At 41.2% G+C, this 13479-nt stretch overlaps 1 protein-coding gene across 2 annotated transcripts in view; it reads right to left on the bottom strand.

Annotated features, from left to right (window-relative positions):
- The window catches only part of LOC111658946 (striatin, calmodulin binding protein), a 26219-nt gene extending 12848 nt beyond the window's left edge, over positions 1-13371 (bottom strand). For both annotated transcript variants that reach the window (XM_023411674.2, XM_023411675.2), the window contains exons 1-2: positions 13038-13371; positions 1373-1476 (exon numbers count right to left, since the gene is read on the bottom strand). In XM_023411674.2, the coding sequence (XP_023267442.1) occupies positions 1373-1476; positions 13038-13250 (317 nt within the window). In that variant the 5' untranslated portion in view covers positions 13251-13371. The remainder of the gene's footprint in view (positions 1-1372; positions 1477-13037) is intronic.
- Between the last annotated feature and the right edge of the window lie 108 nt (positions 13372-13479).

Genomic DNA, 13479 nt, shown 5'->3' with positions numbered 1-13479 from the left:
TTTCATTTCTTACTCATCCCAGTTTTCGTTTTTCTATTTTTAACCTTCACTTATTCAGGGAGGACTCTGCTGATTGCTTGAGCTAATTTCAGCAATGCTTTGCTTTGTATTCATAGAATTCCACACATTCCCAGCTTGTAGTTGTCTATCACAACCAGACTCTTCTCCTGTCGGCCGCAGAGCAGTTAAGTATCTTAAGTATCCTCTGTGGTTGGTGTTGAGGGAGGAGACAGTGACTGGATAGCTCGGTTACAAACAGACACCATTAAAATCACACAAGGGAGCGGTCAAAGTGTGAGCTACATCTAACATCTACATTTGACTAACATTAGAAGGATAATTCTGTTTCATCACAAGTTAACGCCGACTTGGCAAGAAACACAAGTTGCCAGACGATCAGATAAACAAGCTTCATTTAGAGATAAAACTGACAGTGATCACACCTGAAATGTTAATAATAATCCCTCATTACATAGGAAAACTGTGTACACAACATAATTAAGACCCAAGGTGCCATAATCTGGAATTACCCTTTAATAATTCATCCTGAGCTACGCTGATAGAAACACTTGTCATAAATACTTCACGTGTCTAAAATAAATGATCATTTGCTCAGTTTTGCAGAGGGCCACTGTGTCAGAGTCTGTTTGAACGATACGCTCAGTGGCTTAGAGATACATTAACAGAGACATGTTTAAATCACCAATATATCTCTGTTCTAGGGTGCAGCCATGCGTCCAGGAGGAAGGCAAAATGTATCACCACCACTACCACTGGGACATTTTGTGTGATGGTGATGGGCCGGTGAACATGAGTATGAGAACAATGTCATTCTTCTGGTTTGCTGGAGAAAGCAAACTGCGACGGTGACCTCGTCTCGGGTGGAGGGAGGATTCCTCTCTCCTCCTTTCCTGTCCCATCCTTCTACTGAGGAGGTTGCAGAGTCATCAGCATCTCACAGCAGACAAAGCCTTCCTGCCAGCACATGCTCTCGTCCGGAGACATCATACAAGCTGGACTCGGGGGAATCTCTCTGGTACTCTCACTCCATTACTGCCTCTGCTGACACCAGCTGAGACATCTGACTCGTACGCATAGAGCATAAACAAGACGGAGCAACGACGCTAGCAACTTTATTATAGTAGAGATGTGCAGAGAGCTGCACTCTGAAGTGTGCTAGCTCTTTGTAGCTGCTGCAGATGTTGATTTGTTGACCTGCAAGAATCTAACACTGCCACATTCTCCATTTCTGTATTTCTCAGAGGCAGGAATTTATTTTTAGGAGCAATCACTACAGATGTTGCAGACTAGTTGGCGTCTTTGTGTCCTCTGTGGGTGGGCTGCAGCAGCAGAGGGCAGTAAAGGCACTCACCTCTCTTGCTTCAGCGCGTACTCCAGCATTTTGATCCTCCTCACAAGGTCTTTCTTCAAGTTCTCCTGGCCTTTCCTCTCCCCCTGCAGGAAGGCGATTTGGGCCTGAAAACACAAAAATAGGATTGTCAGGTCACATTTTAAAGTAGTAAGAGACTTACAGTAGTTGCTTTTATAAATAGAGTCAGCGTTTCCGGTGTTTTGGCATCTTAGATTTGAACTAGCTAGCAACAAAGATTTGACTTAAAAGACAACCTCAATGAGGCAACATCTAAGAACAAGTGCTTCTGTTCAGACTGAAATAGGATGATGTCAAATCAATATGCGTGGCATGATGGGAAATAAAAAGCCAATCTGTACTATTCTATTTTAATCTAACCTACTCACTCTCCCACACATCAACTGTCCCCTGCCCCTCCCTCCTCCAAAATCCCTTCCCTCTGCACAGCACTGTCTCTCCTCAGTAACAGGCAGCAGCTGTTGACGCATTCAGTCTGAGTCAGCATTACATTACATTGCTGAGTACCACACACACATATACATATACATATACATGCGCGTGTGCATGCATATGCTCGCTTGTAATGAGAGTGGTAGAGGTTAGCTCACTGTGTAGTATACAGTGCAGAGAGGATCACACATTGAGCAAAAATTGATCATGCATTAAAAGTATTATATCTTACAAATGAAAAAAAACAAACAAACAAAAAAAACAATCTTTATCTGGTCTTAATATTTTCTCTGCCCATTGTCACTTGCAGTTCCTGCAAATTGTACATGTTTTTTTGCTCTTTTTTGTTTTTGAAAATTATACATTTCTATGGCATAATAATTGTTGTATGGTAAAACAGATTCTGGTCTTAACTCTATTATTAACGAATATGTATTTACTACCTTTTGGCTTTATGTGGCTTTGTACTGTAAAATCCTGGTTAAATTTAGGTGGTGCTAAAGAAAAATCACCTAATAACAAACGAGTAATTATCCATTTTCATATATTTTATGTTGCACAATAAAAATGAAATAACTTTTGTTTTGCTTGAAGCTTTACATTTGTCCTTAGAGTGTATTGCATGCTTATGAAGTTGTCATCCACTACATGTGGGTCAGAGAGAAACCAAGATCAAACACAACAAAATCTGTCCACAATCCATCCAGTGTTTTAAGGGTTACACCGATGTGAAGACTGGCTGCAGAAGCTGCTAAAGTCTCTTAAGGCTGTGTTGTTTACAGAAAGGAGGATAAGCACGCTGTTGTTTCTATTTCAACACTTGATCAAAATTACACTCTCTTAGAGACCATCTTAGTTGTTGAAATTTACCACCAAGACAATGAGCATAAGAGGTGAATATATGTGCCACTCTGTAGTTCGTTAGTAGAAGATGACAGAGTAACTGGATAGATTGGATTAAAACAAATGGCAAACAAACCGAAACTATGAACCACAGAAGAGCAGTGGAGAGATGGTAGACTCATTTCAAATAAGGATAAAGGATAAGCCAAACTGCTCCTGTCTAACTTGAAAAAGAAAATTTCTCTTGGGTATGAGTCAAGGTCTAAAACCATGAGTTAAAATCTTAAAAGGGGAATGAATATTGACTTGATTCCCTGCCTTTCACTCTACATGCAAAGGATGGTGCGAGTGTGAGTGGGCTGGATCACAGTTTCACACGGATAGCAAGTAGCGCTGCTGGTGCCTGCAACTATGAGTCACAACAGTACTTCAATCTGCCTCGTATTAATAACAGCATTTCTTACCATACACAGTTCTCCGCAGAGAAACTTTCCTGCTATAGCTCCAGTGCCCTTAGGATTTAGAGTACTGGTCCATCACCAAGTTTAGTTGGCACCAGTCATATGCTAACAGTCTGCGTAGATGCCAACTATTGATGCTCTTGAACGGTGGGTCAGCACAGCACATACATCACGCTACCTATTACATCTACATATTCTCCAATTCCTTATTTATCCTGCTTAATGTGCATCTACCCTGATCTGGATCTATACTAATGCATTAAGGATTGACAACATTGTTAACAACATTTAGTATGCATCCAACTTCCCACATCCTAGAACCTGTGTCATTGAGCGTTAACACACAAACCCAAAACAGGCTGAACTTCAGGAAAAGGCCTTCGGTGCATTTATAAGCTCAGTTACAGTAACGTGGAGCAGGGCAAAAGCCCCAGTCGTCATGTGAGTGAGTCAGCCATTAATCTTTTTACCTGAAGAAAATGACTATGTGTCCTGGATTAAAAAGAATGTTTTTAGACATGACAGGAGGAAAAAAGTGGTGTAGATGACAACTGAGTAATAATTAACTTTGTGCTGTCTTTGGAGGATCTCAGAGGAGGCACATAGAGGGGCACAAATAAGGCATTAAGGAAAATATTGCATATGGAAAATTATCACTGTTTGGATTGGGCCAGACTGTGCGGCTCCCAAAATAACTTACTCTGGCTAAAGTGGCTCCAATCCAAATATCAGTGAGGACCACTGCCTTGGGGCACTGCCACAGTATTGCATGCAATTGGGCCGCAAAACCTAAAGATACCTCATTAGGCTAATTGCAGGGCTATTTTCCATTAAATGTCTCTATGTCAAGCTGAACACGGTCGATCTTTTGGAATCGAATGTTGAAACATCGCTAAGCAGAAAAGTGCCACGATTTCTTCAACAGGAAAAACATCTCACTTATTCCCACAGTGAGAGCGAAGGCCTGGTCACACATTAAAGCCCTACCTCAAGAATGTCATATCCACAACAATGACAAAGTGTAAGAACAGCTTGATAGGTTGTTATTTTGGACTCACTCGGTCTAGCACCTCACATTTCAAAAACAGAGATTGCACACTGGCTCATTTTTCACTGTAGATGAAAACTGTACATCTGTGTTGATTGAGATAGTGAGCGCCCATTCACTTCCTTATCCACATGAAGCACTGGCCCAGGGAGCCCCGGCGTCCTGCGGTGCCAGAGATAGAGAAGAGTGCTGCTCTGTGAATCTCTGGCTCACCATCTCTCCTCCATCAAACATTAACCTTGGGAGGAATGCAGTGAGTCAACTTGGGCCATAAAGAGACACAGGAAGCATTTAATTCCCAGCCTCACACTGACTGCATTATTGGGCTGCTGGATAAGGGCTCCTTAGTCCGCCTGAGTAAGAGACATGTAGAATGGGGCATCCATCTCAGAGCGCAGGACCTTTCAGAGACAGGAAAAGGAGGCAGAACAGACAGGCTATGGAGGAAAACAAACTCCAGCCGCTGGCTAAAATTCTGGTAAGATCAGGTAAGAAAGTTGGTCACAGTACCTTCTGCTTTGGCATATAGTCAATTCTAGTTTAGGATTCGATTTTCTACTCTTATTTAAATTAGTAAACGGAAAAATGGACTAACAGCAGCTTCCAGTGATACTAAACCACAATCTGAAACACAGACAACCACATAAAACTGCTAAAAGTTTTATGTCCTTTTCCGCACCATTTAGGTCGATGTCATTTAAGTTTGCCGGGTTTCAATCTAAGCAGGAGAAAAGGTTTATTTTTTCATCTTTTAGTTAACATGCAGACTATTTAACCACACATTGTTGGCAGTGGATTACTACACAGGAACTTGTCAATTCAAATTTCCAGTCAATGAATGTATGATGACTATCAACGATATCCCAGCTATTTATACATAGCGAAGACATTACAGTCTGAGATTTGTGGATTCCAGACATGTTTTCTTCCAGACTTGTTCTGCATCATCGCCAAAGACATCTACAACACAATGAGGCCATTTAATCTAGACAGAGTGAACACTGTGAAAAATCCAATACGTCTCAGCGGCAAGACTGAGCTCACTCCATTTGAAAAAGAAATTCAGCGGATACTCATACAACCTCAGGGCCTACACACAAACAAAATGGTCACACACGCCGGGCCTTCGACCGTGGCCAGAGCCGAAGTGGGGAAAGAACTGGTGTAAATCCCACATTTACAATGCAAACAACCTTTCTTTCAGCGAACACCGGGTTTACTCTCACAGTTACCACAAACCAATGAGCACCATGATGGCCAACCTGATAACTAGCCAAGTACATTCCACGCATGCCATTACACTAGAAGCAACAGAAAAAAATGCAGCAAAACAACAGAAGCAAGACTGAGGTGCTGGAGACTGCTGTAACACGGACACAGCAGTGTATTTGTTGATAGAAAACATCACTGCAGATCAATATAACCTCTTTCTGGCAAAAAAAAGCTCACTTCAGGTAGGTTTCACCATGAATATATATGGCCACTTACAATATATTTGCCAAAACAACAACATTACCATTGATAAATGTATGTAATCATCATTCTAATAATAATAATAATAATATTGGGAAGGGAAACATATGGGTTTCCTTAAAGGTCATATAATATGTTGCTGTGAAAACTGTCCTGGTTCTATTTCATTAGTTTTTGGGGTTTTTTTTACATACAATGAAATAAATTTAACTAAGGCATTCAAGCAGTCTCAAGAGATTGTTGCTTTTCTGTTCAATCTGCTTGAACCTGCCTGAAAACATTATTTGAGGGTTGGGTGGTATGAATAAAATCCTCAATCCCAATAAATGTTATATTATATCACAACATTGGTATATATCCTGATATAATACATTTTCTGGACTTCTGGTCTTCACTTTTTGATACTTTTTCACAAAGTGTAAAAGTATGAAGGTCAAAACTTTACCATTCAAGTGAATGGCAAAGTGTGTTCAGACTTTTGACTGGAACTGTACATTAGACCTTTGTAAATTTTAACACTTTCCAAGGCCTTTATTGAGGCAAACCCAGCAAATAAAATACATGAAGAATCACAGTTCATCATTGCACTGATGCAAAAAACCCCCCATAAAATCCAATACTGCCATATAGCAAACCCACTCACTGATTTGCAACATAGCCAGCAATGGTCAAACACGTCAAGAGATATTAAAGGAACAGCAACCACAGTAACAATGGTAGGGCAATATTTCTGATGGTACACATATTTATACTGTCTCACAGTAACATGAAACATAATTCTGCCCACCCTTAGTTGCAGCGAGCTGATTGTGACTATGATGACTGATTTGTAAATAAAAGGTTGAGTTCAGGTGTTTTATCTTTTTCCCCCTCCTTGAGGAACTTCAGTAGCTACTCTGGTTTCACACCCAGCTGTCTCTTGACCTCCTCCCCTGCTCAAGATGGTGGGGCTAATTTAAGTGTTTACACTTAAATACAACTGGTCGTCTTTCCACAACCACATTCTGTCTTGGGGAGCATCTGAAAAAAAGGCTCCGTACTGATTGTATGTTCACATTCTACACAATCATCTGACTGTCGGGTCTGGGTATCACACAAGCTGCTAAGTTTAGTCCATTGTTCCATTTTGCTCCTGCAGAGCCACAGAGGCAGGGAGTTACAGTGTGAAATACTGAGGACCTGTGATCATGGCTGGAGCTTATTCCTTCAAATGCGACGCTGCACATCCACGCAGCTCATGTCCGCGGGCACAGATTCAGGATTGCTCAGAGGGTCAGGGTGAAACAGTGATTTGCTCAAACTGTGATTTAGTAAAGATTACTGCTCGGTTATCTGGACTGAGCCAAGCTGCGTCTTGTACAGTAAACAGAAAACAAAAGAAAACCCTTATACGGCCAGAAATTCCTCCCAGTCAAAAATACATCATCTCTCTTTTCCTGAATTTTAACAGACACAGATTTGTTGTTTTCATCTCATCACGAGTTTCCACATGAGCTTCATTTTACACTCTACCGTCACACAGCTCGCATCAAGTTGACACTGCGGTGCTACCTCACAGGGGGTGCAAACAAAGGCACTATGTTGGGCTTCTTGAGGACAAGGGTGCTGCATCCCATGTTGCTGCATTAATATTACATAAGGCTCATGGCGCACATGCACACACTCACACATGCAGGCAAAGAGCTACATTTTTCAACATCAGCATTTTCTCTGACAAACGGCTAGTGTGACTAAGGTGTGGTCCTGGCAGAACCATGATGAAACAACATCTTACCAATCTAGAGTAAAGTTTTACTGGAGAAGGGAGAAATATAATTTATAAAGATGACAAGTCTGATGTTGTAAAAAAGTGGTAGGTTTGTTTCTGTTTGGTGCAAAATCAAATCCTCCCAGTAACGAGCCAGCATCCGCAAAAATGTGCATTTGTGTAGTTTATTAACAGACTGCATTTATATTGATGCGGGCAAGCATCTCAGACAGAGCTAGTAAAATGCTCTATTTCAGAATATGAATTCAGAGAAACAGAACAGGCGCAGACAGAGACATTTTCTTCCAATAAAAGGCGGTCAACCACCAAGAGAGGCAGCAAGGAGGCAGCTGGCGCCCTTTGGCCTGTCCTGTCTCTCTGGCATGGCAGGCCTGTCAAACAGGACTCTGACTTCACTTTTTGGCTTCAGGTGACCATATCAATTCTTCTCACAGACTGTCTTAATGAATAATTTCACTTTTTTAACACATCCACAGAGGAGCAGAACTAAGCATCAAATCTTCAGCATTAAGAAGCCTTGTGTTGATTCTGATAACTCTAGATAAGAAAGATCATTCTTAACATTTTTAGACTCTTTTCATTTAATTATTTATTTGTCATGGTTTTGCCTTCATTGGACAATTATGAGTGAAGAGAGGGACAGGAAATGTGGGGGAGAGAGAGAATGGTATGACAAGAAAATGGTCCATGGCTGGATTCCAACCATGGACGTTGTTATGCGGCATGTCTTGTAAACATTAACCCATCTTCATCACATTTTTTGATTTTTATAGATGTTGATAATGGTGTAGAATAAAATTATATAATTTGTGCAGACACTGTATTACTAGAAATGAAAAAAATTAGTATGATGCTGATATATATTTTTTCCCAAATGATCCAGTCATATCCAAAAAGGAAAAGTTGCACAGTGTAATTACATACAACATGTAGACATGTTGATGGATAGAATATGTAGGAGTATGGGAGTATCCATTTACTTTAAAGCAAAAAAAACAAAACAAAACAAAAAAAAAACCACTGCTGTGCCATCACAAAGTGTGAATACCAGCAAACCAGATTACATCACACTGAGACAACAGCAGTTTGATCTGGTGAGTACTCCAATTTACAACTCTGACAGACCGGCGACCTCAGATTTACTGTAAAACTGGGGGAGGCAGGCAACTTTTTGGCACAACCAGGCAGCTGTCCCGCACACCCACGTAGACAGACGAAGGCTGTAAGTGTGAATGGAGGAAGGAAAGGGGAATTAACAGGCGGACAAGGCAGCTCTAGAGCACAGAGAGGCTCTGGTGCGAGTCCAATGGGGACAGTGGAGCAAAGCTCAGAGGACCAGGCTTTGGTTAATAAACGTGGCTCCCTCCAGGCTTTCTAAGAGGAAAAACACAAACCCATTTCAACTACTTACTATTATCTGTACACAATGAATATTTGATTGAGCTGCAGTAATTGTCTTTGTCGAGTTTCTGTTGAACATTAATACAGTCTGCCTTAAACCACTGACTGAGGACAGGGCTGATTCTTTGTGGTGTGCTGTACACACTGGTTACGTGAGGAAGGATGTGAGCTGTTGTGTACAATTAGTCTCTATGTGAATTGGTATTTTTTTAAGATTTCTAGACCCTTGATGTCTTTGTCACTACCTGAGAGCAACGATGAGTGAGTAACTACATCTTAAATTTTTTGGTGAGGAAGCGTATGCTCAGCTTTTTTGTACTTTCCCACTCTGAGGTGCACACTGAGAAGGCAAAAATAACTGCAGCATGGGGGTTGATGTAGTATCGACTGAAGAATGGCGGTGACTCCCACTTCTGAATTGCTGAATGCCACGGTATGTGTATGTTTGTGCGTGGTTCCGTCCTTCTTTTCGCTGCACCATTGAGCTAAATATGCCTCAGGCTTTGCCATTAGTGAAAGTAAACATGAGATCACAGTAATAAGTCATCTAACTGAGGCAGAATAATTCTAGGCTGCTCCACAGTTGGACATGGAGAGAAGTAATCGAATAACATGGGCCACATAATCTTGTTCCTGTTAAAAGCTTTTCCTTTAGAAAAATACAAGGGACGCTTCTAGCCCATGAAGATAACTGGGTCCAGGTTTCAGTGTGCACCAACATGAAGCCACCTTACACCCTGAGTCACCTTCAACCTTCTCCCGGTGTCAAATTATGGCTGCTGACAGATACTTCTGGCAAGGAGATACCCTATGGAGCAGGGATTTCCCCATAACTGGAGGGCTGATGAAGCACACTGGAGCACTGCCTGGCCTGCACAGGGCGTAACTCGACTCAACCTCAGTCATCAGGCCCAGAAAAGATATGTGCTAATCAGAATGGCAGGGTGACATCAATAGATCAATATCACAATATTCATATGAGGGGTGCTTCTAATAGGTATACATTGCAAAAAGGCAAAAGGTATACAAAATCAAATTTCGCTTAGGTACAATGTACCGACTTCCACTGTTACATATTAAGTCATAAATCTCTGCAGACGTGTAAAGCAAAAACACATACTGTTTAACTGCAGCATGCTGTGCATATACTGCTAATTAAATAAATACACTCGCCCTAATCAAACCTGAAACCCCAACAAATTGGACTGACCCATCACGTAGTTTTATCGTCTAAATACAGTTACTAATAAGTAAAATAATTGTTCAAGGATTCAATGGGAAATTAATCAACAACCATATTGATAATCAATTAATTAAAGCTGAAATGATGAGTCAATTAATTGAAACAGTAGATTGACAGAAAAGTAATCAACAGCTATTTTGACAAATAATCATACCTTCTTCTCATTGCTTAAGTCTTTCCTTAAGCAAAAATTACTCTTTCTGCTTTTAGCTTCTGAAATGTGAATATTTGCTGGCTTTTCTCTGAAACTGTGATTCTGCGATATCACTCAATTAATCAATAATGAATGAGTCATTTATCAAGCAAAAATGACAGAAATTCACTTGTTCTAGCTTCAGTTGTTTCGTTTAATAATTGTAAACTGAATATCTTTTGGTTTTAGACCGTCAGACAATACTAACAAAGTGAAGATGTGTAAAAGCCATTTCCACTATTTTCTTTCTTTCTTTCAACAATTAAGAATGAACTGAATAAGTGCTAATAAAATAATCGTTAGTTGGAGCCCTAGTTACTTTCATTACCGAGATAACGTGACAGAATGACAAGAGCTGTAACCTATCACTCGCTAAGCAAATCAGCTTGATTAAGTCAATCAATTGATTGTCAATGACTACTCCACTGGAGTCTAATCATGAATGACAGCAGCCTATGCATTACACAGACACTGCACATCAGCAGGACAAGTCGGGAATGTACAGTACAGTTTCTGTACTGCTCCAGTAGAGAGGAGTGGCTCTGAGCATGACCTAACAGGCTGGCTGGACGACATTCCTACAAGCCCTGGAGTTCTCCTTCCTCCCAAACAGCAACATAAAACACAGCTTCAACTGTTTTCATTCAATGTCTGTACAACTAACGAGAAAAAAATCCTGGGAGGAGACTAAGTATTCACTGGGTTGTGAAATCGCTTTGTGTACATTCTTAAAGGGCTTTTAAATGAAAGCATATATTGCACCTCCTTAAAATATGCAATATAAACATGCCAGTTTTGATTCTGTGATTAAAACACATGTGTGGAAATGATGATGAACACCCCTAAAGCTCTATGCCCCATACAGCATTTCATTTATGTCTATTTATGTTCATTTCAGTGACTCTATTTCTTCCTCATTGTGGTCTCTTTACTGTACATTAATCCAATACCCTCTACAGGTAAAAGTACTGGATATGTCTGCCATATGTACACATCCCACAAGGACATAACAAGGTTAAATCCCATGTACATTTTCAGAGCTTTTCAAAACTTAATTCATCATTATTGCTCTGGCAAAGTGCAGCACAGCACCGAAAGATGTTCTACTCCTGTGCCCCAGTGATGAGAGTACAATTATGAGTAAAGAGTCTACTGGAGGTCAAAGGATTTTTAAAACATCAACCAGCATCACGTTTAGGATTAGATGCAATAAAAATGAGAACACAAATTGAGCGCGCACCATTTTGCCGCCACAAACAAACCACCCAATAAGCCATTTGGCAACCTCACTGTGCTTTGCCGCAGTTGCTGCTGCTTCGCTGATAAGCTTGCTTCATGACAGCAGACAGGAAGCTTAATACACAGGCCAGACTGAAAGTGCTGCATGAGAGTGATGAGTCAAAACCCTACTACACTGATCAGGGTATACATGACCAATCCGAAAACAATGCAGTGTCTCCCTCCCGTCTCTTTGTTAGCTGAGGTCAGTCTGTCAATGGAGCTGCCTGCTATCAAACCCCGAAAGTCAGTGTTGGCTCTTCTCTGTGATCCAACAACAGTGGCCCTACAACTGGGTTAAAATGATGGAATGAAAAAAAAAAAACTGTAGATATTTAGAGTACAAAGAATCTGTTATGTAGGCTATTGATGACAGTTTCTTTCTCAATTTAGGATTAGCTACATCCACAAACATAAAAATCACAGGGCTTCAAATATTGTAAACATTGAGCCAAAAGAAAAGCCACCAGGGGATAACATATTCACCTACAATATGATCAGTACAAGATTACAATCATCATCAAACAAGGGGTAAGAATAAAGCTCAAATCAAATTAAAACTTGATGGAGAGAAAGTTGCAATTCTTGAAGGACTAGTAACCACAACAAAACAAGGATTTCAAAGTGAATAGACATGAACTCATAGTTAAGCAAACTAAACATGCATTAAGCGCTCCAGTTTAATGTTTTTGGCTCCAGTTTTTGTCAGCTTTAGAAAATTGTAGTTGGCAGCAGTTAAACCTGTTGCCCTCTTAAAGCGCATTAATAGCTGAATATTTGAGTTGTTTGGCAATCAGGAAAGGGTCAGATATACTATCAAAAGAGTGGACCAATTAATAAGACAAAGTAAAGCACTGTGACCATAACAGACACGACAGCATTTTTCATTTTCTTTTATCCAGGAGTGGCAGTGACATAGCAGCTAGCTTATGATCACATTCATAAACAAGACATAATGAGTCCACAGTCTCGTTTGTGATGTATGCTGTTTGTCAGCAACGAGAGCTCTCAAGAGGCCAAAGCTTTTAAGAAAACTACTACTTTTCCTCCACCACATTTTTTTCTGGATTTAGAGATAAAGTGCACTAAAAAAATCAAGGCGGGGTGCTATACATTTAGCTATAAGTAGGCAGGTAAGGTTAGCCGTTTTGTGTTTTTTCACACAACGCTGTTGCACTGCACTTAAACTACTCTGCTAATAATTGTAGCTATCGGTTGGACGTTTAATCACACCCGTTATTGTATAATCATGCTAAAATAGTCTTTCTTTAAACTGCTCAAGGCAGCAAGCAAGTTTAGTGGTTTCAGTCACAGTAAAGAGGTCTCAAACAGTCGTCGTGCAGTCGGGTCGGGGGCGCTGCAGCTGCTTTAGCTCCTGAGCTAAAGCTAACAAGCTAGCCTGGTAACCCGAACAATCAAACACAGAAACTCAACGCGAGTTACTAGAAAGGCCCCGGTAGTGCCATTAATATGTGGTCCTGTATACATTAAATGTGGTGGGTTTTACCTGTAATTCGGCCCGCTCCACCTCCCATTGTGCTCTCTCGACTTCGAAGCGGGCCCATTCGTGCTGCAGGAAGTGCAAGATCCCCGGGATACTGTACTGCGCCCTAGCCGCCTCCCCAGCGTCGCCATCGGGCAGCGGTCCTTTCCCACCGCCGGGTAAAACGGAGTTGTTATTGTTGTTGAAGAACACGCCGGGCCCCGCCTGTTCGTCCATGGCCGGGCTCGGTGGAAAGGTCTGTCCGTTGTCTCGCTGAGCCGGGGTGCTAGATATCAACGGAAGGGCAAAAACCTATCGACGGCGTTCCGTCTGCTCGGCTCGGGGGAATGAACTCACTTTCTGACAGCTAGCTGTCATTGAATGACGTCAGTATCAACGGCCACGCCCACAGCATGTTTGCTGGGGGCGCTCGATTCAGGCACCCAGACTCGCCGGAGGAACACTC

The sequence above is a fragment of the Seriola lalandi genome, unplaced genomic scaffold (assembly GCF_002814215.2).
Source record: "Seriola lalandi dorsalis isolate HSWRI2012SDOR001 ecotype SW California unplaced genomic scaffold, Sedor1 jcf7180002054470, whole genome shotgun sequence".
Classification (NCBI taxonomy): Eukaryota; Metazoa; Chordata; class Actinopteri; order Carangiformes; family Carangidae; genus Seriola; species Seriola lalandi.
This window is presented reverse-complemented; position numbering and strand designations above follow the sequence as displayed.